Source organism: Cladophialophora carrionii, assembly GCF_000365165.1.
Source record: "Cladophialophora carrionii CBS 160.54 unplaced genomic scaffold supercont1.1, whole genome shotgun sequence".
Taxonomy (NCBI): domain Eukaryota; kingdom Fungi; phylum Ascomycota; class Eurotiomycetes; order Chaetothyriales; family Herpotrichiellaceae; genus Cladophialophora; species Cladophialophora carrionii.
Window position 1 is genome coordinate 1,960,491 of NW_008481816.1, and position 25,295 is coordinate 1,985,785.

Genomic DNA, 25,295 nt, shown 5'->3' on the forward strand with positions numbered 1-25,295 from the left:
GAACCCGTGCAAGCCTGTCCGTTGACACGGCTGTTTCCGTGAGGAAGCCGTGGTTCGAGACGATTTCCGCTCCTGGAGGAACTGAGGTCCAGTACGTCTTCTCTGGATTGCTTCGTAAATGCACGGGACACCGGGCTGATGAGGCGTGACCATCACTTACGGCCACCTAGGCCGCCTTCAATCTCAGCACTGTTCAATCATGCTTCGTAGAACCATGCTTGGAAAGAGCCCCGATTGCTCCTGACTCCGTGAAACGGGGACATCACGTAGCCTGATAATCCGTTGTCGGGGGCTGGAGAAGGAGTGACCTCTGCTTTGAGCCCTGTTGGCGCATTCGTAGAAAGATGCGCGAACCCCAAAGCTTTATCACTCCAAGAGACCCCCAACGGTTGCGGCGGCTGTCTCAAGGAACCAGAAGTGTCTGTAAAGTCATCAACACGATTTGCAGACCCGAGTTAGTGGCACGGGGTCCTGAAGTTTCAGACACAAAAACGCTCCATCCTCGAGGGTCTCGGTCGCCAAAGACTCTGAGGACTCGTGTTCAGAACCTCAGGCAAGGTCAAAATCATTCTGGCTTGTGTTGGGGGTGTCGTGATGACTGGTTGACGGCCGGTTGCGCACAACCAGTCGTTGACGAAGAACGAGGTCGTCTGCAAATCCGCCCGAGTTAGCTAGCGGAGGCAGCTGAGGTGATCCTCGTCAGAAGGCACTTCTGCAAGCGGATTGGCGACTGGCGACGAACGTTGGCGTGCCACTTTATCGCAACATCCCTGCTACCGGGTCTGATTGGCTAAGGCAATTTTTGACTTGACCTTCGCCCAGCATCATGTGACGGTGCCTGCCGTGCGCTACCTGCTCGGCAGGCTGCTGGGAGGGCATGAAGAAACCCCGGACGCGTTGCAGCAGCCGCCGACGCTGTATCTCGCGGCAAGAAGTGCATGTTTCAGATTGACGATCCCCGACCCTCAGATGGTAATGTTTGTAGAGGAAACAAAGAATTCTGCCAGACCAGAAGACGATGAGGTCATTCTTCGGGAAGAGCGAGGCTGGAAACGGAAACCGGTGGCCATGGCTCGTGGCGGTGCATGGAAACATCGGCCTGGACTCACCCCGGCATTTGGCCTGCGTCGGTTGCGCCGGATGATCGTCAGTCACGTGGCTCGCCTATTCGTTTTCGGTGGTGACGATGAAGCAAGAGTCTTCAAAAGTACCTTCGTGTCCGTACCTGGTATGCGTGGCTTACAGAATGTACTTCCGTATTACTACAAGTGCTCCCTCGGTTTGTGAAACTCTCGTGGATCGCCCATCTCACTAGGTACGAGTACTCACACTGAGGTTCGCAGTACGTGTCCTTGTCTTAGGATCAGGGTTCCTCTCATGCAACATGCGGAACCGCCGCGAATGCCTGACCACTGCACCTGAGTCGATGTTTCCATGCATCCTGTCGTGCACAGATCCGAGCGGCTATCATTTCCAGAGTGTTCTGCCCACCGATTGCAGGGGTTCTTGCACGAAGGATGTCTGAGCCTCGTGTTTACCTTGCTGAGAGACTTGACCATGGTCTGGGTCAGGCTGAGAAGATGAGCTGATCTGACACCCCTTTTGACACTCACACATGGATTATGCTCATGGCGGATTTATGCGCGTATCGGACTGAGTGCAGCCGCTTCGCGAGCACAGTTTTCTTCACAGGGTGAGCACTCGAGGCAGTCATCTGAGCTGGCCAACGTTCCTCGCTCACTGCCACCGTCTCAAGCCGCTGCTCTGACATACTCTGGGGAGGGCGAAATTCTTGACGCCGCAGTACGAGATTCATCTACTTGCTACCGGCTGCACATTGGGCCGCCACCCAGCTCTCCAACCACTAAGCATCGCACGGCATAGGGACGGAAGTCAAGCGAAAACAATTGAGATACAGTGCTGCAACCTGCACCTGGCCTCTGCACCCGGGGATCGTGCGATGAGAAACGCGTGTGATGCTGTCCGAAACCAAGTGGGAAATAGTTTCCAACGCGCTTGGGCGCATGGAGCTGGTGCTCGACCGTCTGAGGACAAAGTATCCGGTTCGTGCGTTGCACAACGAGTGTGGGAAACCCATTGCTTCTGTTGTACAAGTCAGGTCCTCAAGCATGCACGCGAAGGCCACCACGTGCAACGTCGGAACCTTGGCTGCCGTGGTTTCATCCAGATACTGCCGGCTTGTCTGCTCTCGGGGTCGCCTCAAAAGGGCAGCGCGCTGTGGTGATGGTGGCCGCGTCGATGCTGCGACACCACGACGCTACACGACCATCAGGCAATCTCTGTCTATGATTCAGAAGGTTGCAGCCTTTGGACCTGATCAGTCGACATGCAGCCACTGATCGATCGATAAGCAATGCCAGAACGTGCGATATTGCATCTGCGTAGCGGTTCAGTGAGAGAGGTGGCTCGCATCTTATGCTGGCACAACGGCTGGACTTGTTTCCGACTCGAACATCAAAATTCGTTATAGATGTAGACGCTGTCTTGGCATTCACTCAGGACTGAGCCTTGTCGAGAAACAGGGGACAATCCTGCCTGGACGTGCATCGAAGATGAACAGCAACAGCGTCGCGCTCAAGTGTAAACGGACTTGCAGTAAAATCGAGCCAGTCGCTTCCTCAGATGATGATCTTCCTCAGCAGGGCAATGAAACCCGATCGAGACTTATTACACTTCGTGACATCGCTAGAGCGCGCGCTTAGTGTGAGGGCTACTCATGGATCGTTGATGCAAGCTGTATCATGCCCACGGTTGTGTCTCGATCACCCCTACTCTGGACAGCCTTGCCCGCTACTTTCCGTCGGTGGTGGCTGGCCGTTAGGAGTGACCCCAAGCTGGCCAAGCAGATGGATATTTTTAGTTCTCATAGGGCTGTCCCAAAAGATCCGGCTAACCTGGCCTTTTTGCACGCCTTCGGCGCCTTATCAACCCGCACGTGCGGCTTCCCGTCCAGTCAAGGGCCGTGCCTGGGCCCGATCTGGCAGTCGCAGCTCTCGCCATCGGGCAGATCCACCTCCGGGGGCCGACTTGTGCTGAGTCGTTTTTTTCTCTGGAGACATTCATCAACACGTCGACGACGTTTGACATCTTGCTCTGGTCTTCTCCCCTTCACCAATTCCAGCTTTAATTATCGGCGGGACTTGTTGAACCCATCTTATTGCAGCTTCTTTGTTCGGCATTGCATTGTTGCCCAGGTCTTTTTTCACCGAATTACGGACGTTGAACTCAGGGGCTACGCCAGTCACCACCAGCCTCTGATCAGCTTCTCCATCAACAAAAGACTGGTTTCTCCCGTCCTTTGTCAGTCGAGATCACGACTTGGACTTTGACACAATCGACGTTAGGCTTTTCTTCCAACAAAATGTCCGGCATTCGACCACTGAGAATGGTCAGCGTGGCCGCTGTCGGCGCCACTGCTGGGTACTCGGCCTGTCACTACTGGAATACAACTTTTTTTCAGTTCAACACAGTTCATGCCGAGTCACCGCCTTCAGATGCTCAAGCGGCGCTGAAGAAGATGACATGGAAAGGCTTCACCGAGCTCAAGCTTGAAAAGGCCGAGATGGTCAACCACAATGTCAAGAGATTGACTTTCGCTCTCCCCGATGATCAGTCGATCACCGGTATTTCCCCAATCAGTACGTACAGACGCTTCTTCAGTGTGGAAGATACCTGTTCTGACTCGGTCACAGCATCTCTTCTGACCAGACATACGCCCGAGGGTGGCTTCATCCCAGTCTTCAGACCGTACACGCCCGTCAGCGCCAATGGTAAGTCCCCTGTATCTACAGCGCAAATGGCTGAACTGACAGTCTACTCTAGACCAGCCCGGCTATGTCACGTTCATGGTCAAGAAATATCCTAACGGCAAGGGCTCGGGCAAGATGCACTCACTGAAACCGGGTGACTCGATGTTGTTCAAGCCACTACATGAATTCGACTACAAGCCCAATGAATACTCGGCCATGACATTCGTCGCCGGCGGCTCTGGCATCACTCCGATCTACCAGCTCACTCGAGCTATCCTGGATAATCCCGAAGACAAGACCAAAATCGCGCTGGTCTACGCCAACAACTCCGAAGAGGACATCCTTTTGAAGAAGGAGTTCGACGACCTTGCTCAGAAGTTCCCCGATCGGTTCAACAGGACGTATGTCGTCAGCAAGACCACGCCAGAGAACGAAGGCACCTATCAAAAGGGCTATATCACGAAAGCGATATTGAGCCAGGTGATGCCTCACAAGTTGAATGAACGAAACGTGAAGGTCCTCGTCAGCGGTCCTCCCCCGATGATCGAGGCAGTTGCTGGGGCCAAGGGCGGCTTCGGTTGGACACAGGGTAGCCTTGGTGGAATCCTTGGTGAACTGGGATACAGCAAGGAAGAGGTGCACAAGTTCTAGATGGGGTGCAAACCAGGGTTATCATTCGACGTGTACATTACTTGAGGAGGGGCGATAGATTTCTTGCAGGGGCGCTTGCGGTGGGTTAGACATTAGAAGCCGAACAGGCATAATCGAGGGGTCACAATCTCATTTAGACCGACGTCGACGTCGACGTCAATCGTTGCCAACAGCGGGTGCCAATTTGTAGGCATCGTTGCCAACAGCGGTCGCCAGTTGAAAGAGTGCCCGTTGCTGACTAATAATAAACATCACGTCGTTCTGGGTGCGTTCCGCCGCCGGAGCAAGCGGATCTGCGCTCGCCCCTCCCACTCACAATCTTTCCTGTTTCCTATTGCAAGCACACCTACCCTCACCACTCTCGTCTTCGCGTCTGGAGCTTAGCAGCGTATGCGGTCCTGCATCTGCCCCGTGCGCCGTCATAGCAGCCATCCGAGCCAGAGGAAGACCCGAGCAGCCGGGAATGGAAGGAACGGAGTGACGGTCGTTTGGCCAATGCTGGAATTCATGTGAACGTGTCCGTGTCCGTGTCTGTGTCTGTGGGTGAGTGTCTATCTTGCGAACAAAAGCCCATCGTGCGCTTCCGTGTGCCGCCAATATGCAAGCTTTCGGTAAGTCCATCTGTTGTCGTTTCTTGTCTCTGCGACGGCCCTGGAATCCGGAAATGTGTTTTCGTCTACGGCCACCACCATGCTGCGAAAACATGCACTGATCAACCTCGCTTTCGCAGTGCCCAAGAACAGAAAGGTATGAGCTGAGCTGAGCTGTGCTACCTCCCTACGCATACTGACGAGCGGTGGCAATGTAGCCCAAATTCGATCTCACGCTCCGCATCATCGACCTCACCAACATCCCACTCGTAGCTGGCACGGCCACCGTGCGTTGGCATCTGTCCTCCTCCACCACCGCCGACCACCGCGGCCGCACGCCCTCGGCCCCGATCTCCGAACACAAGGCAACATGGGAGTACGTCAAGACGCTGCCCGTGCGGCTGACGATCGACAAGAACGGCAACCTCCAAGAGTGCGACATCCACTTTGAAGTGCTGCAGGAGTTCCACGACGGCGGGCGTGGAGGCCGAGTCCACCTCGGCAACGTCAAGCTGAACCTTGCAGAATACACACGACTGCCAGACCTAGGTCCGGATCGCGATCCGCAAGATGAAGGTGAGGAGGAAGGCAGCATCACGCGGCGTTACCTCCTGCAAGACAGCAAAATCAATAGCACGCTGAAGATTGGCATCCTCATGCGCCAGACCGAGGGGGACATGAACTTTATCGCCCCGCCACTCAAATCCGCCATGGTGGTTGGCGGGATCGCGGGCGTGCTGACCACGGAGGCGGGGGTGCTGGGTGGGGGAGGCGGCGCCAACGGCGAGGACATCCCCAGTATCACATCCAAGACGCGCGAGCTGGCCGAAGCCCAGGACATCTATCGCCGGACCCTGGCGGCGACATGGGCATGCCAGGCCGGCGAGCTCGCGCCGGACAAACTGATTGAAAACCTTTTCGCAGGAGGGGACGGCGGGCGCCCGCCATCGTCGCCCAAGAAATCCTCGAGCTCGCATCATCCCAACCCAGCAAGACTAGGCCGCCGAGAGGAGAGCAGGAACAGTAGTTCGAGCGACGAACGGCACCGGCACGGTCACACGAACCCTCCACAGCGCCACCACCCATCAAGCACGCCACGTCCGAGTCTCCTCGCGCCGCAGACCTTCCTGACTCCGCAGATGGCGGCGCCGGGTGCAAGTCCGCAACCTCAGGGCCATCGACGCGGCACGAGCAGAGACTCGCCTGTTCCCTCGGTGACGCCGAACTTGAACTTGTCCATACAGACGCCTGGGCCGGCAGGCAGCGGCGTAATGGGTGCGGTGAGTGGCCGGTCCAGTATCGACCAGCAGGTCCAGCAGAGTCAAGCGGAGCATGGGAACAGGCGGCGCAGCCAGGCCGAGCAGAAGGAATATACGGAATTCGAGCTACGTGATGATCTGAGGAGTTGGAGCGTTAGAGTGCGGTGAGCATCATTGCCTTGTTTGAAGAGTAGATGAGATGATTGAGGCGAGGTGGGCAATGGCGAGGCAGGGCAGGGCCGGGAAAGAATCCGGAACCAGGATAACGTATGTAGACTAAGGAAGCGAAGACCGGACAAGGTACGAGTATACAGAGCAGGCACCAGAACCAGGACCAAAGTCCATTCATGAAAGTGGAAATGTGACATGTGACATGTGACATTTGAGATGGAGACCGAGAAGGGAGACGGGAGGTGGGAGATCCCAGATGGGGATACTCAGGAGTCTACTCTGTATAGAGGACAATGACCCGTTCAAGGAAGTAAGTCCACTCGGTGGATCCATGCCACCATACATATATATACGTCTAAACATACATCTACATGTACCTAGGTATGTTATATACATATATATATATATGTGTGTGTGTGTGTGTGTGTGTGTGTGTGTGTGTCATATAGATTCGAGCGTCTATACATATTTACAAATATACGGAAGTACAGAGATCGCGATAGGAACGACATTTCTATCTTCGTCGTAAACGTACAGAGGTGAAAACGGGACACATGCACAGTACAGAGTCCGTAGGTCCATAGGTCCATAGGTACATAGGTACATGATCAGAACATGTCCAGTAGTTTTTATACAGTACAGGTAGAAGGTAGAAAGAGACTCAGTCCGCTGAAACCTTGGTCTTGGTCTTGGGCTTGTTGTTCTCGGCCAGCTTGATATTCATCCTCGACTTTGGCTTCGACTTCGACTTTGGGTTTGGGTTTGGGTTTGGGTTTGGCTTCGGCTTCGACTGTTGACCTTTCTTTACTGCCTTTCGTTTCTTCGGCTTCGCCTTGTCTTCGGAGTGCGGGTTTGTGGCTGACTCGGTGTCTTTCCTTTCCCCTTGAACCTCCATGTCGTCCTGTAGCGGCTCAAACTCAAGCTCTTGCCTGCCGGGATACCGGGGTCTCAGGGGATTGTCACTCAACCGCCCAGCCAGGCCTAGTGCGGCGCCTACGAACGAAGGGAGATGTGGTTGTGGTGCCGACAGCGTTGGTGGGTGGAGGACTGGACTTTGGGCCAGACGGAGTTCTTGTCTAGTGGCGTCTGCGCCGGTGTAGGTGATATGGTCGAGGCAGAAGTGTGCCACACTCGAAAGAGATTGCGTTCTCGTTGGGTTTTCCGTCTCCTTCATCCTGGCAGGCGCGCTGGGTGACCGAAGCGAGAGTGTCCTCGAGTCAACGTCGACGACATCTACCGTGCGAAGAAGATACTCGAGCTTAACATCGGCCTGTGCGGACCTCCTCCGCTTTTGTCGGGCTGGTTTGCAATTTTTAGCCGTAGCGTGCTGGACGTGCTCGTGCGTGTTCATCAGTGTGTGATGGATCGGGAGGGTGACAAAGGGCAGAAAGACCCAGTCGGAGGAGCCGGTCGACTGGGCGTGGCCAATATAGCTGCGGAATGCGTTCATCAACGATTGGGAAACGGGGGTATCGACGGACCCGGGATAAGCAAGGTCCTGCTTGAGCTGCAGTGTAAAGGCGACATCGACGTCGTTCCGCGGACACGATACAGTGAAGTAATCCTCTTGATGGATGGCAGATATCCTGGCGATGCTGAGGAGAGATCTCTTCCCATCAGCTTCTTCACCAGCAGTCACGAAGATTTCGAATCGAGGAGACTCAATCAAACCAGCCGTCGAGACTGGGGAGACCTCTAGCCGCAGTATGGCGCGAGCGCTGGCCTCTATATCCCCGGACGACTGCTCAGGCCATGGGTCCATTCTGGCAAGATGTTGTGCCAAGAATGGAGCTCCACCGACAAAAAGCCTTCTTTCGTGAGATTCTGATGGTGTTGAAGGCGCTAATGCTTCCGCCTTTCCGGCATCCCCTGCCACGGCTTGGACTTGTGAAGGCGCCTCAGTGGGAGGTCCGGCAGTTCCCAGAGTTGACTTCTTTATCCGAAAGTCGCGGGGGTCACTCGCTTCTGCACAACCCGCTTCAGATGACTTTTCTCCACGGAGACCTGCCTGCTTTGGTTCATCCTCCGCTTCCAAATCTCCTTCGTCCCCAACTGCTACTTTGTTTTCGACATCAACGGGCAGTGGGACTTCCTGGACTAACGCTTGACCAAACTTCGCACTGAGATCACAATAGAGCTCTTGTCTGTTCCCTGCTTTGCCAAGTGCGACGATAGGGTCGAATGCGTCTCGCAAGCCTTTCAAGATGCGGCGGAAGGGGGGTTTCCCGACAGTCTGCGGACTGACACCAGATGAGACCAATCTCAGCCACTGGTATTGATGCAACATCACGGAAAGTTCGGGGGGAGCAGGAACAGGCTGGAGGCTGGTGGTCAGCTCATCCACGTCTGGCCAGACAATTGGCTGCTGCGTATCGTCCTTCAGTGGAGCGGAGAGCAAGATCTCGCGGCGGGCTTGGTCGGCTGCACGGGGGTTGTTCAGGTGAATCAGTGTGATGTGTTCCTTGTCCCGCGCGATAGTCAGTCCTTGGTACTTCCGCCGAAGAGACTTGAGGTAGGCATCGGCATAGTCCTCCCCAGTGCGATTGCGATATACCAGTCCCAAAGGTCCTTGCAGTGGGATGACGACCAAGGCGAGGTCCTTCGCGTAACGAACAAGCTTCTGTAGCGCTCGATTCGCATCGTGCTTGTATCCCGTTGTCCTGATCCGGGATTGAGAAGGGTACACGTCAATCTGCACATCGTGTTCCTCTGCAATGCTCTTCAACGGCTGGGTTGGATGCGTCAGAAGGTGTTCCAACTTGGCCTGCCCGTCTAGATTGAAGGAGAATTTGACCTTTTTCCCGGTCTTGTCCGGCAGCGTCGGAATCTCGTCGCGCGCAGGAGTGATGAAGCCCCAGATTTCCTCGGCCAAGTATCTGATGATGTCGTCCTTGTTCTGGTTCCTGCGCAGCTCTGGAGGAGGACCATGGTCGCCTTTCCGCAGACGGATGTACTTCTTCAACTGTGAAGTCTGGAACCCGGTCTTCAGATTCCGTTTCAATGTCTTCCACTCGTGCTTTTCCAATTGCCCGCGCATCTTTCCCACCAGAAGGCGTATCTGCTCGATATTTTCTGCCAACTTTGCACCGCTCAGCGGGACATTTTCCGAATCGAGCGACTCCTGTAGTGTGGTTCCAGCTCGTTCCGTTCGGTCCCCCTTGGGTACTTGGGTTATCTTGCGGTCCCTTGAAGGAAGCAGGATGACTTCGGCAGGTTTGCCTAGGGAGTTGACGCCCAGTTGAGCTGTGGGATCCGGCTTCCACTTTCGCCAAAACTGTCGTTTGCCACGGGGCCGGGGTCGGGACAGGCTTTCATCTTGAGGCTGATGGACGGAGGTGCTATTGCTGTCATCGCCGTAGTCGATGTCGTCGAGTGCCGCTCGGCTTGGAGCTGCACTCTGCCATCGCCGAAGCACGCGAGCAGGGTGGTTGAGGTTGTCACCGAGTAAATTTCTCTGACATCGCAGACAGACGTAGACCGACTTGGGCCCCCGTGCTAACATATATCTCGGGCATCAGATGCCACGATCGAGTGCTTTGGAGGAAAAGTGATCAAGATGGAGAACGGAGAAAAAGTGGTGAAGCGCAGGGCAGGGCTCTTGGTCTCTTGATCTCTTGGTTTGCTCAGACTTGCGTCTCGTGTCTCGTGTCACGTCCTTCTCCGCAAGCTTGGCGCCTCGAGCAAGAGTCAAATCTGCTCGCCGCTCACTTATGGATCACCACCGACGGTGCGTGCTCACCGCAGATATGGGAGTATTGCTTCACGAATACGCCGCTGTAAGTCACCGCGAACCCTCACCCTTAGGCGGTATTATACTATTACCACTCCCCTCAAGTGAATCTACTTAGACTGTAGACTCACCGCACGCAGAGCGATTTACAACACTTTCTACTTATATGCACGTCGTTTTCATTTTCAGAACAATGCTCGTCAAGGGACTCGGACGTCTCGTGTTGTTTCTTGTGCTCAACGAGACGAGCAAGTAAGATTTGCGTGAGCATAGTCGAAGGCATCCAGATACCCCATCAACTGGACCACCGCGGCGCATACCACCAGGATGTGAAAGATCGAATGGGAGCCCCAGAGGTCGAATTTGCCAGGGTATCGACTTTCGGGAAACCTGGTCTTAGAACCACACGTGTTAGGGTCAATTGCTCTTTTGTGTACGAAAATAGGAGACTTACTGCATAAAACCAAGTCCCGGATAGGAGGCAGCCTGCTTTTGCCATAGTATAGGGAAACGCTTTTCTCATCATCTGCGACATGCCGAACACACTGAGTCCATAGATCCAAGGGCGCAACACCGCACAAGCCAGTCGCCACGAACATCAACGCTCGGAAGAGGCGATACTTTGAGCCCTGGAACTTGGGATGCATCGTCATGAAGATAGTCAACGTCCCGAAAACTCCAATCTTAATTAAAGAGTGTTAGACTTAAGTACCAGGTCTAAGATGAGGGAAAAACAAAACTGTGCACATGGAGATTAACTAACCATAGCCCAGAAGATACTGCGTGGTAAAGGCTCACACCAGAAAACCATATATATGCCCAAGACAAGGTCGCCCAGTATAAAGATCACTACACCCAGCATATCCAGTCGCAGGCAGAAGTGTTCCATGTGTTGGGAGTGGTTCATCAAGGTGTGGTACGTCGCCGACAAAGACAGGCACGTAACGGCCGCCAACATGAAGATGGAGAAAGCAACGAAATCAGCGCCAGTGACCCCGGAGTATCTACTGGTAAGGTACCGCTGGATATACCACTCGCCGAGTAGGAAGAAAACGGCCGGGATGAGGTGGGAATAGATGTTGACCGACTCGTTGTGGATATAAGACCAACTGTAGAACGAAGCGCGAGCCGAGCCGAGATGGGCCGATAGCCATGGAGAATCCACTGGTTCGATTCACGTCGGTACCATTCTGGCATCTCATCGAACGAGAGTAGAACTGGGCGTCCTGCCTTGCCGGGCTTGGATGTGGTGTCGCTGATGGATCCCTTCACACCACCCTTGTGCGCCTCGGGCGGCTGCGGGGGCGAAACTCGAAGACGGGGAGCGGATACCATTCGCTGTCGTGCCTGATGATCATGTAAGATTTTGAGAGTAAGTGGAATGCAAGATGAAGAAAGAGGTTTCCGTCTTGCTTTGTTTCTTGCACTGCTGTCCTCTGTACGCGGCTCGCGCGAGTCAGGACGAGCCGGGGTTGAGCACAGGGCACCATCAGCCTGCGTCGAATCCAGGTTGAGCTGAGAGCATATTTCCCATCCCTTGGCGCGACGCAGACGGCGGGGCACCGGGGGTTGTGGTATGTGACACACTCACGGGGGACCTTCACGCGATTAGATCAAGTAAATCCAAGAGTGCAGATTGACATTAACGCCACCACATAACCAGCTGAAAGGATCAGACACTTCATTGCGGCACAGATACAATCTTCTCCCAGTCTGCCAGCCACGACTCTCGACACGGTTTGCGGGCCTCTTCCCTTCCTCAGTGCGTCTTCAAGTACTCGGTAACAGCAGGGGCGATACTCGGTCTGCGGGAGCCACTCTGTGCACTGACGATGCTTCCCCGTCGTTGGGCAAGGGTGTCTTCGGCATGTCCATGGCTGGCCAACACGTTGGTCACCGACGGGATGAACGATGGACGTCCGGGTGCCTGCGCGCTCACTGAGTACCGGACCGCGAGTTGGTTCTGCTCATGCTCGTCGAATGCGTCGATCTGAGTCGTCTTGAATTGCCTGGCGGGGACGTTCTTTGCGAAGAGGATGTCGAGTTCGTGGAAGGTGCGGTCCTTGGTCTCAGGCAATCGGAAGTAGGCCCAGATGAAGACCAGCCAGGCGCAGCCGCCCCAGACAAATCCCGTATAGCCTTGCAGATTCCATGCTTGCGGGTTCATAAAGTAGTTCTCCAGAGTTCCGCCAATCGTGCCGCTGATGTTGGAGACATTCCGAGCGAGGCAGACAGTCTTTTGTCGCAGGCGAGTGGACCCTATTTCGGCGGGCAAGGCCCAGCCGAGCTGGCCAGCACTGAGTTGAAATGTAGCTGTCCAGACGAGCGTGAGGACGGCTTGAGTCCACGCGACAGATGGGCGGTCGGTCCATGGGTTGAGGATGCCAATGATGCAAAGCTCAGTGGCCATGAAGAACATGCCCCAAAGATAGACTGTGCGGCGACCAAAGTATCTAGGCGATACGGTGAGCATCCCTGATATGGGGCTGGATTGACATGTACTTACGGCATGAGAAGGAACCAATTGGCCAAGCACGCCAGGAATGCCAACCCGTTGGCACCCCAGCCCAAGGAATAAGCCGCGTCTGTGCTCAAGCCGACTTGCTGGAAGACTGTATCTTGTTAGACATTTTGCAGGCTGTGCGGTCTGAAGATTAGGGACGTACAGTATGTCGAAGCATATGCAAAGCAGAGACCGCACACGAGCTGGCCGCCAAACACCACACATGCAATCTCAGTCCGCCGTCTCTCGAACCCCTTGAAGCAATCCCAATACTGCATGATTAGTTAGCCTCCACGAGGAACTCCCTTAGTGACCATGGCGACTTACTGTCGTGCCCACGCTGAGTTGCTCCTCCAAGTTGTTGGTATAGACGATTTGGGCTAGCGTTCTCTTGGGATCCAGCCCCGGTCCAGGAGCCTGTAATCTTCGGATCGACCTCTCTGCTTCCTCGAGCTTGTTGTGCCGGACAAGATGATAGGGCGACTCAGGGGCAAAGAAGATCAGCGGGATGAGAAAAGCGGGCCAGACCCATTGCACAGCGAAGGGAATACGGTACCCCCACTGGTCGACTCGATGAACAAGGCCACGTAGCAGGCCCGCCGAGATGAATTGGCCTAGGATAAAGCACATATTGGTGTACGAGGTGAAATACACACGGAGTTGCAAGGGAAGGACTTCCGAGGCGTATGCTGGAGCTGTGGTGGCGAACTATGTTCCTGATTAGCAAAAGTGCTGAGCCCGCGGCGGCAGTGGTGACCTACAATTCCCCATTCGAAACCCAACAGGATCTGGCCGACCAAGAGAACTTCCTTGCTGGGTGCAAAAAACACGATAAAGAGGAAGCAAGTCATGACACAAAGCGTGCATAGCAGAACCTTGCGAGGTCCAAATGCTTGTACCAACCAGCCATTGATGATCGTGCCCAAAATTGAACCGCAACCTGCGGCACAGTTAGCGATGATAAGCTGGAGAGATATCGTCAGGCGAACCTACCCGAGCCTTGACCGAGACCGGTTTGCCAGGCAGCGGTAAGGGAATAACCTGTTGGGGTTTGCTTCGAGACACCGACAAAGTGGCCATACTTCCGTTGGAACGATGCTAAAGACACCAAGTCAGCACCGCAAGCTTGGGGATGAGAATGGTTGCTACGCACGGTATGCGTAGAAGTTGCCCAGAAGATTCGTGTCGAACCCCTAGGGATTAGGTCAGTATGAACAAGTAAGACGCGTAGAATACTGCATTGGTCTTGGTACCTCCATAATCACACAAGTCGAGATGATCAAGCACCACATAATGGCTTTCTGCGGGATGTCAGTACAGTTAAGCATATCTCGTCGTGTATGCTCATACCTTGTAGACCTTGAGAGCTTCTCTGATGGTCATGTCCTTCTCATCTCTGGTAACATCGCGGGCCGCAACACTCAATTGCTTGTCGCCCCAGTGCTCCTCTCTCCATGAGCGGTCGAAGTTGCCGTTGGGATCTTCCGAGTGAACGATGGTATCATGGGCTTTCTCGGTAACCATCGTCTGTGCCATCTGGACGAGTTGATCCTGAGATATGGTTGTTGATAGATTCTTGAAGGCGTCTTATCAGGTTGAATACGGCTCCTTCGTTCTGGGGCATGCTGGTACTTATGGTTGTCGCTCGCGTGTATCGTGGAAGACCCTTTCGATTAAGAGACCGCTCTAAAGGATCTATGAAGTTGAGGAAATCCATGTTGATCACGAAGAATGCCTCCAGACACGACCGAAACGACCCAGCAGCTGTTGGGTAAAGCAACCAAACGTCTAGAAAAGACGTTACAATGCCGCAGTGGCGCTGATAGCGGCGGGATTGGGTTACTGTCATTCGCTGCCGCTCGCGGAGAATCTCCCGCAATGAGCCAGATCATGGGGGAGCTGGATTGTGGCCATGCGGGGCGTTCTCAGGCCAGATGTTGGAATAGCGGTCACCACGAACTGGGGATGGGGATCTCCGTCAAGAAGACCTCGACGGCCTTCGAGCAATCCCCAGACAAGCGGAGCCAGTGGCGGGAGCTTCGTCGCTTCAGGCAATGCAACTGAGTGCGGGGAAGATACTGTGTGAACCAGAAGTGGCTGTTGATTCAAGCGAGCCAGCCTGTGGTAGGACCCTTTCGGCCCGATTGGGACACTGCCCTGGTTGATTCTCCGTCTTGGGTCGGCAATCGATGAGGTCGTGTCGAATGGTCTTTTGGTTTCCAGGACTGTGCTCGTATCCACACAGGAGAAAAATGACAGGAATGCTGCGCATAGCTTACGAACATTCCTCTTTCTCATTTACCGCCCAAGCTTGTCTCGATGATTTTGAAAGCGGGATAGACCACTCTCAGTCCGCTCAATCTCACCACTGCTCCTCAGCGGCTCGTTTTCATCCACAATATCCCACTCCGGACTTCGCCTGCCCGTGGAAGCCGTGCGTATTGACGCCCCTTGTGTAAAAGGCCTCATCTCGTTTTCATTCAAAGCATGGACATCGGTAGTCTCAAACTTCCGCGCATCAATGCCCTTGGCAAACAACAAGTCCAGCTCCTCGTACGTCCTCCCTTTGGTCTCCGGCAACCTGTACCACGCCCACACGAAGGTCATGATTGCGGTCGTGCCCCAGAAAAACCCAGTGTATCCTCTCCAGTTAAGACTCTCGGGGTTCAGCATATATGGCTGAACGGCGCCACCGATGAAGCCAACCAGGTAGTAGGCGTTGCGAGCGAGACATATTGTCTTTGTGCGTAGGCGAGTACTCCCCACTTCGGCTGGAATAGACCATCCGAGTTGGCCGACAGAGAGTTGAAAGGTGATAGTCCAGACGATAGTGAGCAAAGCTTGCGTCATCGCAACAAAGAAGTGATCAGTCCACAGGGTCAATGTCCCAATGAGGTAGAGGATTGAAGCCATGACCAACATAGACACCGTGTAGATGGTCCGGCGGCCATAATAAGGCATGAGAAGAAACCAGTTTGCAAGTGTTGCAAGCAGTGCTAGGCTGGTGCCCAAGAGACTAAGAGTATATGTCGTCTCAGCAGACAGGCCGACTTGTTCGTAGAAGTAAGTGGCGTTATAAGCAAACGACAAGCCTGAAAAGTTTTGGCCTGCGAAAACCAGACAGGCGATTTCTGTGCGGCGGAGTTCGAACCCACGGAAGCAATCCCAGTACGATGTACCGACCTGGAGCTCTTTTTCAAGATTGTTGGTGTGGACGATATCGGTCAAGGTGTCTTTCACATCAATGCCTCTCGCGGTCGATGACTGCAACCGACGGAGGGAGGCCTCCGCCTCATTCAGCCGACCCTGGCGCACGAGATGCCATGGCGATTCCGGGGCGAAACAGAGCAGCGGAATCAGAAAAGATGGCCAAATCCACTGGAACCCGAATGGGATGCGGTATCCCCATTCATCATCCCTTTCCAAGAATACTCGAATGACAATGGCACATATAATCTGGCCAATGATAAAAGCCATATTCGTGAAACTGGAAAGATACGAGCGAAGGACCAGGGGCAGGACCTCGGACGAGTACGAAGGAGCGACTGTGGCGAAGATACCCCATGGAAATCCACAAAGAAACTGTCCGAAGGCCAGAACTTGAATGTTGGGAGCGAAAAAGGTCATGAATATCAGGCCCGAGAGCGTGCACAACGCTCCGACAAGGACTCGCTTCTGCCCAAAACGGTCGACGAGGTGGCCATTGAGGATAGTACCTAGCACCGCGCCGATGCCAGAGGCAGTCCCAATCTGAAGTAAGACAAGTCAGCGCTGCGAGCAACATAGGCAAATGGGCCTAGTGACCGAGTTCGCCTTTCTCGATCTGTTGGCTAGGTCTCAAATTGGAGTCGCACTCACAATGGCCATCCAGGTAGCGCTGAGCTGATATCCAGACTTTGTCTGGTCTGTAACCCCGACAAATTCACCATCTGTTGCACATCAGCACATCAGCGCACCAGAAAGGCCAAAGTCTATGGTTGGATGACATACACTTTCGCTGGAATGTAGGGAAGGCATAGAAATTAGGCACCAGAATGCTGTCGAAGCCCTCCATAATGACACACATGCTCACCGCCAAGGACCAGAAGATGGCCATCGGGTACGCTTTGATAGCCTCGCGAACTGTCAACTTATGTTCGAACCGGGATCGAGCAGAGGCAGGTTGACCAAGGCCATCAATGTCCTGGCTCATGCGCTCATCGTGGTCCCACTCATCGCGAAATGAGCTCTGTCCATGCTGATGGAGGTCACGTGCTTCGACATCGTCGGCGGCAGCAAGCGAATCTGCCAGGAGTGGACGATCGCCGGGATGGTCTTCATCTAAGCTGGTCCGTGACGGGGTGCTTGGACTCGAATCATCTTCTGCATATCTTGTGAGACTCGAGCACGTGCCAGATCGGTCCAAAGCACCGCCTACTTACTCTCCATCACAATATGCACCACATCTCAACTGAAGCTGGTAGGGTTTGCGGCAGGATTCAGGGGTTGGCCCTAAGCCGATTCTACTGTGGATCGAATCCCTTCTTGCAGGTACGTCTTACGAGTTGTGACGTTTACAAGCTTAATGAAGAGCCAACTCCGTGGTGTGATGCGGGAGACAGAAAGAAAGACGTTGACCGAAGCTGGCTTCACAGCTGCATGAGTCTCGGATGAGGCGAAACTGACGAGATGGGAAGTGCGGAAGGTTAGGCGGGTTTAAATTTCCCCGATTGGCTCCCGCACTTTTTAGTGGCGGAATTGAAAAGCGGGTCTCCTGCACGACGTGGACCTGCATCTGCGATTCTCTCGTGCTTCTGGCGGCCTCTCTGTCGCTCTGCGCAGTGTGCCTTTCCATGCACGGCACTGGTCCCGTACCAGCAATGGATATGCCGACATGTCTTTGGCCACTGGATCGCAGTATGCTTCGCAGCTTCGCCAAGGGTGATTTTCCGCCCACCTACTGTGGTAGCTCGTGATGCGCTATGACTCCACCGCTTGAGTGCTACGCCCCGTTCTATGGCAGCTAAGGCAACACAGCTTCGAGGACGATGAAAGCCGCATTTGAGGGGTCAGTCCGTGTATCCACGTCTCTGTAACCCGCACGTTCTGCAGAAGTGTATTAATTTCCAGGCTCCCTCGTGTCCTCGAGATATATCTGCGTCGCGACTGCTCCAGTCACGACCAGCAGTATCTCCTGTCCCTATTCCCACGTTCTTTGCCATACCTACAATGTTGCTACTGCCTTTTCAAGCCCTTTTAAGCAAAGGTGTGACCGCCGTCAACAATGGACTCGCCCAAACTCCTCAGATGGGGTGGAACAACTGGAACTCACTAGGCTGTGACGTCTCGCAGGATCTCTTGCTCGACACTTCCCGAGTCCTCCTCTCAAGCGGCCTGAAAGACGTGGGATACAACTATGTCGTCCTCGACGACTGCTGGTCCGACGGCCGCAATGATGACGGGTACTTACGACCGGATCCAACCAAGTTTCCCAGAGGCATGAAATGGATCGCTGACGAACTTCATGACATGGGCTTCCTTTTTGGCATGTACTCCAGTGCCGGCGAGTTGACCTGTGCCAGATATGAAGGCTCACTCGACCATGAAGAGGAGGACGCCGAGATTTGGGCTGCATGGGATGTCGACTATCTGAAGTACGACAATTGCTATCACCTGGGCCGCTTCGGTTATCCCGAGATCTCCTTCAATCGTTACAACACCATGGCAAAGGCCCTTAACGCGACGGGTCGCCCTATTCTGTACTCACTGTGCTCTTGGGGGGAGGACTATGTACACACCTGGGGTATGTCCATCGCCAACTCCTGGCGGGTCTCTGGCGATATCTATGATCACTTCAACCGACCAGATGCTTTGTGTGCATGCGATGATCCCCGCGACCCCCATTGTGTTGCACCGGGCACGCATTGCTCGGTGATGAACATTATCAACAAAGTCGCCCCTTACGTCGACCGTGGACAGTTCGGCGGATGGAACGACTTGGACATGCTTGAGGTAGGGCAGGGCGGAATGAATGATGAGGAGTACAAGGTAGGACCAACCGATCAACTTCGTCTTGGTCATATCCCTAACAACAATGTTCATAGGCACACTTCTCCATGTGGGCCGCCTTGAAGTCCCCTCTGCTCATCGGAACCGACATTCGCAGACTGTCTGCGAAGACCCTCACTCTCCTTAACAATCCGGCTGTGATTGCCGTCAATCAAGATCCTCTCGGCCGATCCGTCGCTCAAATCTCCCGTGACCAACAAGTCAAGAAAGACAAGTACGGGCAAGGAGAAACACAAATTTGGAGCGGTCCGCTTTGGCGTCACGACCAGTTAGTCATTTTCCTGAACGCAGCCGACGAGGACCTTGAGATGACGACTACGCTCAACGATATATTCATACACGAAGGCCCCGAGGGTTCGGCACCTCAAAGCAGGGATGAATTCGACGTATATGACTTGTGGGCGGATCGCATGCAACACCACACGGCAGAGCAAATTCTGGCAGGAAAGCATCAGGACAAGACCTCGTGGTACAACTCAACTCAGACGCCGTACAAGGAAGGCCTGGCCAAGGCCGATCCGCGACTACTGGGGAAGCGAGTTGGCAGCATTGGCCCAAAGCACGATGTTCTGCGTGCGACCGCCCCTCGCCATGGTGTTCGCATGTTCAGATTGCGCAGTTTGACCAGTGGCTCTCAACGGTATGCAATGACAAAGGACGAGCTCTGATTTCAGTGATCCCATCCGACAGTTTCTGGGCGGATCTGGTGTATTTGGCAATGCATTATTAGACTGGCCTGCTCAAGATGTTTTTTGATGTCGCTACTCGGCTCCCCAAGCCTCTTCGTCTGCATTTGCGGGGAAAGAGGCTGCTCGCTTGGCGAATTGAAGTGATCTGAGAACACGGAGTTGACTCCTGTTCTTCCTCCTTCGCCTCCTTCATCTATCTCTGTAGCAAATCGACATGATTTCGGAAGTGCACTGGCACTGGTCCATAATATCAGGTTCCCCATCGGACGCATTCTGGCGGTAATAGCCAGCTCATTGCAATGCACACGACGCGCATGGCTGACGACTGACGACTGACGTCAAGTCCAGCTCACTTCCATTTCACCTACACTTCAGCTGATTGACAAGCCTTTTATCAGGCAACAGGGACCTGCTATAATGCGACCTCCCACCGCCTGTGTCGTTTGCCGGTACGCATCCTCATATCAAAGTCACGATTCCCACCAGCTAACGCATTATCACCCTTAGGAGCCGTCGTCGCAGATGCGAGGTGACTGCTCCCGGTGCGCCGTGTGTTTACTGCAAGAACCGCAATGTCGACTGCTCCTTCACTTCCACCTCTCACTCTACTGGAAACTGGCCGAATCAGTCGTCGACCTCTCCCAGCACAAGCGAGGTGGAGCTGACGCGGTGCGGGAGCATCAGCAGCGACTTGCCTCCACAATCTCTTTGTGTCGAGCTGGTCGAGCTGTATTTTCGTTATATCCACGACACCTTTCACTCCCTGTTCCACCCCCCGAGTTTGATGCAGGATGTTATTAACGCCACGATTCCTCCGGTCCTCTTGTATGGCATGATCAGTCTTTCCGCAAGATTCTCCAATGATGCGTACTTTGCGGGGATTGACCCCAGAATTAGGGGCAGACGATATGCGCAGGAAGCGGAACACCTCCTCAATCTCCGTGACGTGTCTTTGATAACTCTGCAAGCCGCTGTTCTCTTAGGGGCCTACGTCATTACTGAAGGAGAAGCCGCTGCAGAGGCAGTCTTCTACAGTGTGGCTTGTCGAAATGCATTGTTACTCGACCTTCCCAACATGATCGTCATATCCAGAGTCGAGCAGGAGGTGAATTGCCGAGCTTGGTGGACGCTATGCATGGTGGACGTATGGTCCTCAAGGGGTGTCGGCATAAATCGATCCTTGACGCCGAGAAGCGATGTTCCTTACCCTATGGAGGAAACGGTCTTTCACCAATTGAGCCGGCAAGACTTTGACCTGCCCAGTCCTACCAGCATGCAAGAATCCAGCGCTTCACTGCTGACGCAAATGATCAAGCTGAATGCTATCTTGTTCGAGGTCAGCCTCTTGAACGAAAGGGCTGCCTCAGAGTTCCAACTCGGCGCAGATCACGGGACAGCTGTGAACGCACTCTCTGCGGAACTGGACGACTGGTACAACAACCTGCCCATCGGGCTGCAAGACACTGACGCAAATCTGTCCCGCTATGCCGCTCTAGGACTGGGGCCTATGTTTGTTGCCGTATATTTGGGCTACTATCACTATGGACAATTGCTGTATTACCCATATCTCCACGGGGACTCATATGACGACACTGTCCAAGCCCGATACTACGCCGACAAGTGCAAGGGCCACTCGATCGGGCTCTGCGAGATCCTTTACCGTGCCTACTCTACTGCGGGCTGCGAGGTCTATTACACGATGGTGGGACACGTGCTGGTCATCGCGTCCACCATTCAGCTTCACATTCTAGTTTTCAGTTCTGACGAAGCACAGATCCGTGCTGCTCGCTCTCGTCTGGAGAGGAATTTCGAGATTTTGACAAGGCTCCAGACCTTTTGGCCAACGCTAGATGTGTGCTTTACGAGATTCCGCGAATTTCACAAAGCGTGCCAGAAGTACAAGGAGACTTCATTCCGCATGGACCGATGGATGCACCGGTTCTTGTTCGAATTCGCGAAACCGATAGGCGAGAAAGACCCTGATGATCTAGCGGAACTGATACCTTGGACTTTGCAGGAACTAGGCTTTACCCCTTGATTCGAGTATATGCGGTATCCACGGGCGGTCCAAAGCCAACGCTGCCACCTCGCAGTGGAGGTCAAGGGACGCTCATGTTAGGCGGCGTGATGTCCCACAGTCATTCCCTAGCAGCTGACGCGCAACGATGGGAGGTCCCAACTCTACCAGCTTGCATCCGGCATTATCCTCAAAGACTTGCCTTTCCGCTGGTCTCGTAGGGGAAAATGAAGCTGATGAAGCCGGCCACGATGTACAGACTCGCCGAGACGAAAATCGGCTTGTTGTTGTACCCCACATACGTCGCGATAATCGGTGCCTGAAGACCACAGATTCGATTGAAGGCTGAGGCCAGCCCACATCCCGTGCCACGGTGAATACTTGGTATGACCTCAGGTGTATAACAGTATAAGGCTCCCCACATGCTGCGAGGCAGGTCAGCAATGGGGCAGAAAAAGAACCGGAAAGAACCGGTATACTCACATATACGATACGAAGGAGGTGATGCAGTTGAAGGCCAGAATGGAAGCCTGTGTTCTGGCTGTGGTGAAGGCGAATTGGAAGACCGCGGTAAGGATCAGAGCAATGCCAAGAGTGCCTCTTCTGCCAATTTTGGGCAAGCCAATGAACCAGCCCGCCATCAGCGTGCCAGGAATCGAGCAAGCAATGATGATGAAGTTGTTCCGGTATGTGATGGCAATGCTGCTGGACCCAGCCTGGGCTCCGTGCAGCGCCAAATACTGGGGAAGGAAATTCGCATACAACTGCGAGTACGTCAGTATTGAAGGAACGTGGTGCAAGGTAATCTCTGAGGACCATGACCCGGCCGTGCTGACCAAAACAGTGCAGGAAGACTTACTGGTGAAGCCAAACCTATCATGCCCCATACCAGAATAATCAAACTTGTGCTGTATGCCACTTTCTTGGTCGAGAACAGCGCTCGGATGTGCTTGAAGCCACCTGGTTTGAATTGGGCCATGGTCCTTTGCCAGGCAGTCGGCCTGTTCACAGCCGCTGGGTGCCCCGCGACGGCATAATCTCTCTCGACCTGCAGCAGATCCTCCACTGTCAGTGGTTGTGTGGTGCCGTTGTATTTTGCAACGTCGTTCAGCACGTCAATGGCTTCTTGGTACCGTCCTTGACCGATTAGGTACCGAGGGCTTTCGCGCAGTCGGAAAAAGGCAAAGCGCAGAAAGAAAGCAGCCAGCGTGATGGCGCCCATCGAGTACATAAGATATCTCCATCCCATGTTGTCCTTCTTCTGACACTGTCCCGCTGGGGTGTCCTCGCTGCAGGAATAACGGCTGATGAAGCCCCAAGCCGCCCCTGCTGGGATAGCTTGCCCGATTGACCACCAAACAGCCAAGATCTCGAGCAAATATTGATGGGTGCCTGGCAGAAATTCGAGGAACACGGCGGAGTCAACGGGCAGATTGCCTCCAACCCCAAAGCCGCAGAACGAGACAAGCACGGCGCAACTGACGAAGCTGTTGGCCGCGCCAGCAGCAGTCCCGAAGACTCCGGCAATCAGCAAGGTCAAGTTGAATGCGAGTCGTCTTCCAATCAAATCACCTGTCGAGGTCAGCATTTCTGTCGGTCTCGCTTTAAGCATATTTGCTTACATCCAAGACCCCAGAATGAGGCTCCCACAACAAGACCTGCAATCAGAGCAAGGGACAGAAAGGCCGAGTGCTGCGGCTGAAATTCCACTGCTACTTGACCAAGCGCGTCTGATACAGTCGTTTGCCAAAGCTGCCACCCTTAGCTCGAGACACACCAATCTCTGGCCTAGTACTCACCTGATCGCACAACCAGCCATAGCCGCAGAGGAAGAACAAAGCCCATTGGTACTGTTCACTGTCAGGGTTGCTAGCGCTCTATCGGGACGACTCAGCTTTACCTTGCCCATGCCGATAGACTGGACCGCATGATTCACGAGCCTGGCTTGGTGCTCAAAGACGGGATCGACGCCATCGACATGTAGAGTCTTCAGCTCTCTGACGGAGCCCACCTCCGCGGCCTCGTCAGAGGCGGGACTTGCGGTCGCAACTTTCGTGTCTTCAGGGACGCCCATTCTTGCCGCCGGTCTTCGTCAAGGAATTCTGGACTTTGATGCAAGGCGTGTTTGAAACTGAAGGAAGCGGTGCCGCTTTTGTATGTCGGTTCTCACCTCACGTTCAGCATCTGACCTCGATACCAAGCTATCTACGCTGATAGGCCTGTATCGAGTCAGGCCTTGCTTCCCGTATTCTGATAGACATGGGGATGCCAAGGTCTATCGGTATACAGAATGTTAACACCAGACTATCGTGGTTGCCCGCTTGGGGTCAAATCTCGGGGCGTGATTGGAGCAGCCATTGCCCGCCACCCTGATAGGCAAATGGCCGCGTGGTTGAACTCTGTTACGGGCAAGAAATGATCGGCCAAGGGAATATCGGCAGTCAGGCTAACGCTAATCTGGCCTCGATGGAGCTTATCTCGCGGCCTCAAAGAACAACCCTCAGGGTATAGGGCAATCGGGGATGTTGTAGGAGATGTCCGTCGGCTCTGTGCACCTCGCTGTCTACTCAGTTATTGCCCGTCGCCATCGACATTGTCTTCGCCCACACGCAGATGGCCAAGGGCGCGGTGCAGAGGCCCGCCAATCCTCTGGCTTCGGCCACGCGTGGATACGGTGGTTGTGGAAATCTTAAAGATCTGTGGAGCGAAGACGGCCGCGTTACGGTTATAAATTGCAGGTAGAAGTGAGTGATACGAAAACCGCTGCAGCACACTATCCCGATACACACATCACCATGGCGACTACTGTCCTTCCCGTGCCGAGCGTGGACCATGCTTTCGAGAAGATTGAGCCGCTCGTAACCACTCTGGCGACTCCCGCTCGCTTCGATGCCGCGGAACACCTGTGCTTCGAGCCACCCAAGAGCGTTATCACCCTCAAGGAGTTGCTGTTGTCGGAGAGTAATGCCATTTCACCAGTTGCCATCACCGAGCCGTTCCCGCTGTTCACGCTCGAGGGCGTCAAGCAAATTCGTGCAGACCTCTTCCGCAAAGAAATCGTGAACAAACATGGCGACCGAACCAAGAGAAACTGCTACAAGATGCGTGGATACTCCAAAGACACGCCCTTTGTCGATGCTGCTTGGCGCAGCCCAGAGGTCCTCAAGGCCTGCTCCACCGCCGCAGGAGTCGATCTGGAGGTAGTCTTCGACTACGAGATCGCGCACATCAATGTCCAGGTGGACGCACTTGAAGATGGAATGTCCTTGGATCAGGCCCTGCCGCCAGCGATGCCTCCCAGCCAGGCGTTGTCCACTCCCCCCGCTGCGGTTGACCAGTCCGAAGAGCTTGCTTCGGTTGGGCGATGGCACACCGACTCGTACCCGTGGGTCTGTGTGTGTATGCTTTCAGATCCGTCCAACATGGTGGGAGGCGAGACGGGGCTCCGGAAGGGTGACGGCACGATCGCCAAGATCCGAGGACCACAGGTTGGCTGGGCTGTGATGATGCAAGGAGGGTGCATTGAACATATCGCCTTGCGCGCTGTTGGCACTGGTGAGCGTGTGACCATGGTGACTTCCTTCCGGCCCAGAGATCCAAGTCTGAAGGACGTCAGCAACCTGGGAAATGTCAAGAAAAGCAGCCATTGGGATCAGCTCTTTAAGCAATGGTCGACCTACCGACTCGAGGTGCTCGAAAAGCGATCCAGGTTGCTTAGAGAGCGAATTGCCAACGGCCAGCTTTCAGGAGACGAGATTGCCAAGCTGATGGCGGAGTGGAACGAGGAGCAGTTCGCGTATATGAAGCATACCGCCGTGGAAATGGTTGGCCCTGGGAATGAAGGATCTCAGGACTAGATGACAGCGA

At 54.3% G+C, this 25,295-nt stretch overlaps 10 protein-coding genes across 10 annotated transcripts; 5 read left to right on the forward strand and 5 right to left on the reverse strand.

Moving 5' to 3' along the window:
• Positions 1 to 3,382: 3,382 nt before the first annotated feature.
• Positions 3,383 to 4,421, forward strand: G647_00693 (uncharacterized protein; the record flags this gene model as incomplete). The annotated part of the gene is made up of 3 exons (XM_008724096.1): positions 3,383 to 3,659; positions 3,714 to 3,791; positions 3,844 to 4,421. 3 exons carry the CDS (start codon positions 3,383 to 3,385, stop codon positions 4,419 to 4,421), a joined length of 933 nt encoding a protein of 310 aa, XP_008722318.1.
• Positions 4,422 to 5,111: 690 nt separating this feature from the next.
• G647_00694 (uncharacterized protein) lies at positions 5,112 to 6,438 on the forward strand (the record flags this gene model as incomplete). The annotated part of the gene is made up of 3 exons (XM_008724097.1): positions 5,112 to 5,168; positions 5,230 to 6,216; positions 6,256 to 6,438. 3 exons carry the CDS (start codon positions 5,112 to 5,114, stop codon positions 6,436 to 6,438), a joined length of 1,227 nt encoding a protein of 408 aa, XP_008722319.1.
• Positions 6,439 to 7,102: 664 nt separating this feature from the next.
• G647_00695 (uncharacterized protein) lies at positions 7,103 to 9,943 on the reverse strand (the record flags this gene model as incomplete). The annotated part of the gene is made up of 1 exon (XM_008724098.1): positions 7,103 to 9,943. The coding sequence occupies one exon, from the start codon at positions 9,941 to 9,943 to the stop codon at positions 7,103 to 7,105; it is 2,841 nt and encodes a 946-aa protein (XP_008722320.1).
• A 1,134-nt stretch (positions 9,944 to 11,077) lies between these two features.
• G647_00696 (uncharacterized protein) lies at positions 11,078 to 11,368 on the reverse strand (the record flags this gene model as incomplete). Its single annotated transcript, XM_008724099.1, has 1 exon — positions 11,078 to 11,368. One exon carries the CDS (start codon positions 11,366 to 11,368, stop codon positions 11,078 to 11,080), a length of 291 nt encoding a protein of 96 aa, XP_008722321.1.
• Positions 11,369 to 11,930: 562 nt separating this feature from the next.
• Positions 11,931 to 14,210, reverse strand: G647_00697 (uncharacterized protein; the record flags this gene model as incomplete). Its single annotated transcript, XM_008724100.1, has 9 exons — positions 11,931 to 12,624; positions 12,678 to 12,783; positions 12,838 to 12,946; positions 13,002 to 13,382; positions 13,436 to 13,614; positions 13,668 to 13,772; positions 13,828 to 13,867; positions 13,928 to 13,975; positions 14,025 to 14,210. 9 exons carry the CDS (start codon positions 14,208 to 14,210, stop codon positions 11,931 to 11,933), a joined length of 1,848 nt encoding a protein of 615 aa, XP_008722322.1.
• Positions 14,211 to 14,972: 762 nt separating this feature from the next.
• G647_00698 (uncharacterized protein) lies at positions 14,973 to 16,866 on the reverse strand (the record flags this gene model as incomplete). Its single annotated transcript, XM_008724101.1, has 3 exons — positions 14,973 to 16,424; positions 16,533 to 16,603; positions 16,665 to 16,866. The coding sequence occupies 3 exons, from the start codon at positions 16,864 to 16,866 to the stop codon at positions 14,973 to 14,975; spliced, it is 1,725 nt and encodes a 574-aa protein (XP_008722323.1).
• A 1,016-nt stretch (positions 16,867 to 17,882) lies between these two features.
• Positions 17,883 to 19,390, forward strand: G647_00699 (uncharacterized protein; the record flags this gene model as incomplete). Its single annotated transcript, XM_008724102.1, has 2 exons — positions 17,883 to 18,701; positions 18,758 to 19,390. 2 exons carry the CDS (start codon positions 17,883 to 17,885, stop codon positions 19,388 to 19,390), a joined length of 1,452 nt encoding a protein of 483 aa, XP_008722324.1.
• Positions 19,391 to 20,195: 805 nt separating this feature from the next.
• G647_00700 (uncharacterized protein) lies at positions 20,196 to 21,449 on the forward strand (the record flags this gene model as incomplete). Its single annotated transcript, XM_008724103.1, has 1 exon — positions 20,196 to 21,449. The coding sequence occupies one exon, from the start codon at positions 20,196 to 20,198 to the stop codon at positions 21,447 to 21,449; it is 1,254 nt and encodes a 417-aa protein (XP_008722325.1).
• A 169-nt stretch (positions 21,450 to 21,618) lies between these two features.
• G647_00701 (uncharacterized protein) lies at positions 21,619 to 23,502 on the reverse strand (the record flags this gene model as incomplete). The annotated part of the gene is made up of 6 exons (XM_008724104.1): positions 21,619 to 21,853; positions 21,912 to 22,192; positions 22,288 to 23,000; positions 23,051 to 23,180; positions 23,228 to 23,278; positions 23,329 to 23,502. The coding sequence occupies 6 exons, from the start codon at positions 23,500 to 23,502 to the stop codon at positions 21,619 to 21,621; spliced, it is 1,584 nt and encodes a 527-aa protein (XP_008722326.1).
• A 721-nt stretch (positions 23,503 to 24,223) lies between these two features.
• On the forward strand, positions 24,224 to 25,285 carry G647_00702 (uncharacterized protein; the record flags this gene model as incomplete). Its single annotated transcript, XM_008724105.1, has 1 exon — positions 24,224 to 25,285. One exon carries the CDS (start codon positions 24,224 to 24,226, stop codon positions 25,283 to 25,285), a length of 1,062 nt encoding a protein of 353 aa, XP_008722327.1.
• Between the last annotated feature and the right edge of the window lie 10 nt (positions 25,286 to 25,295).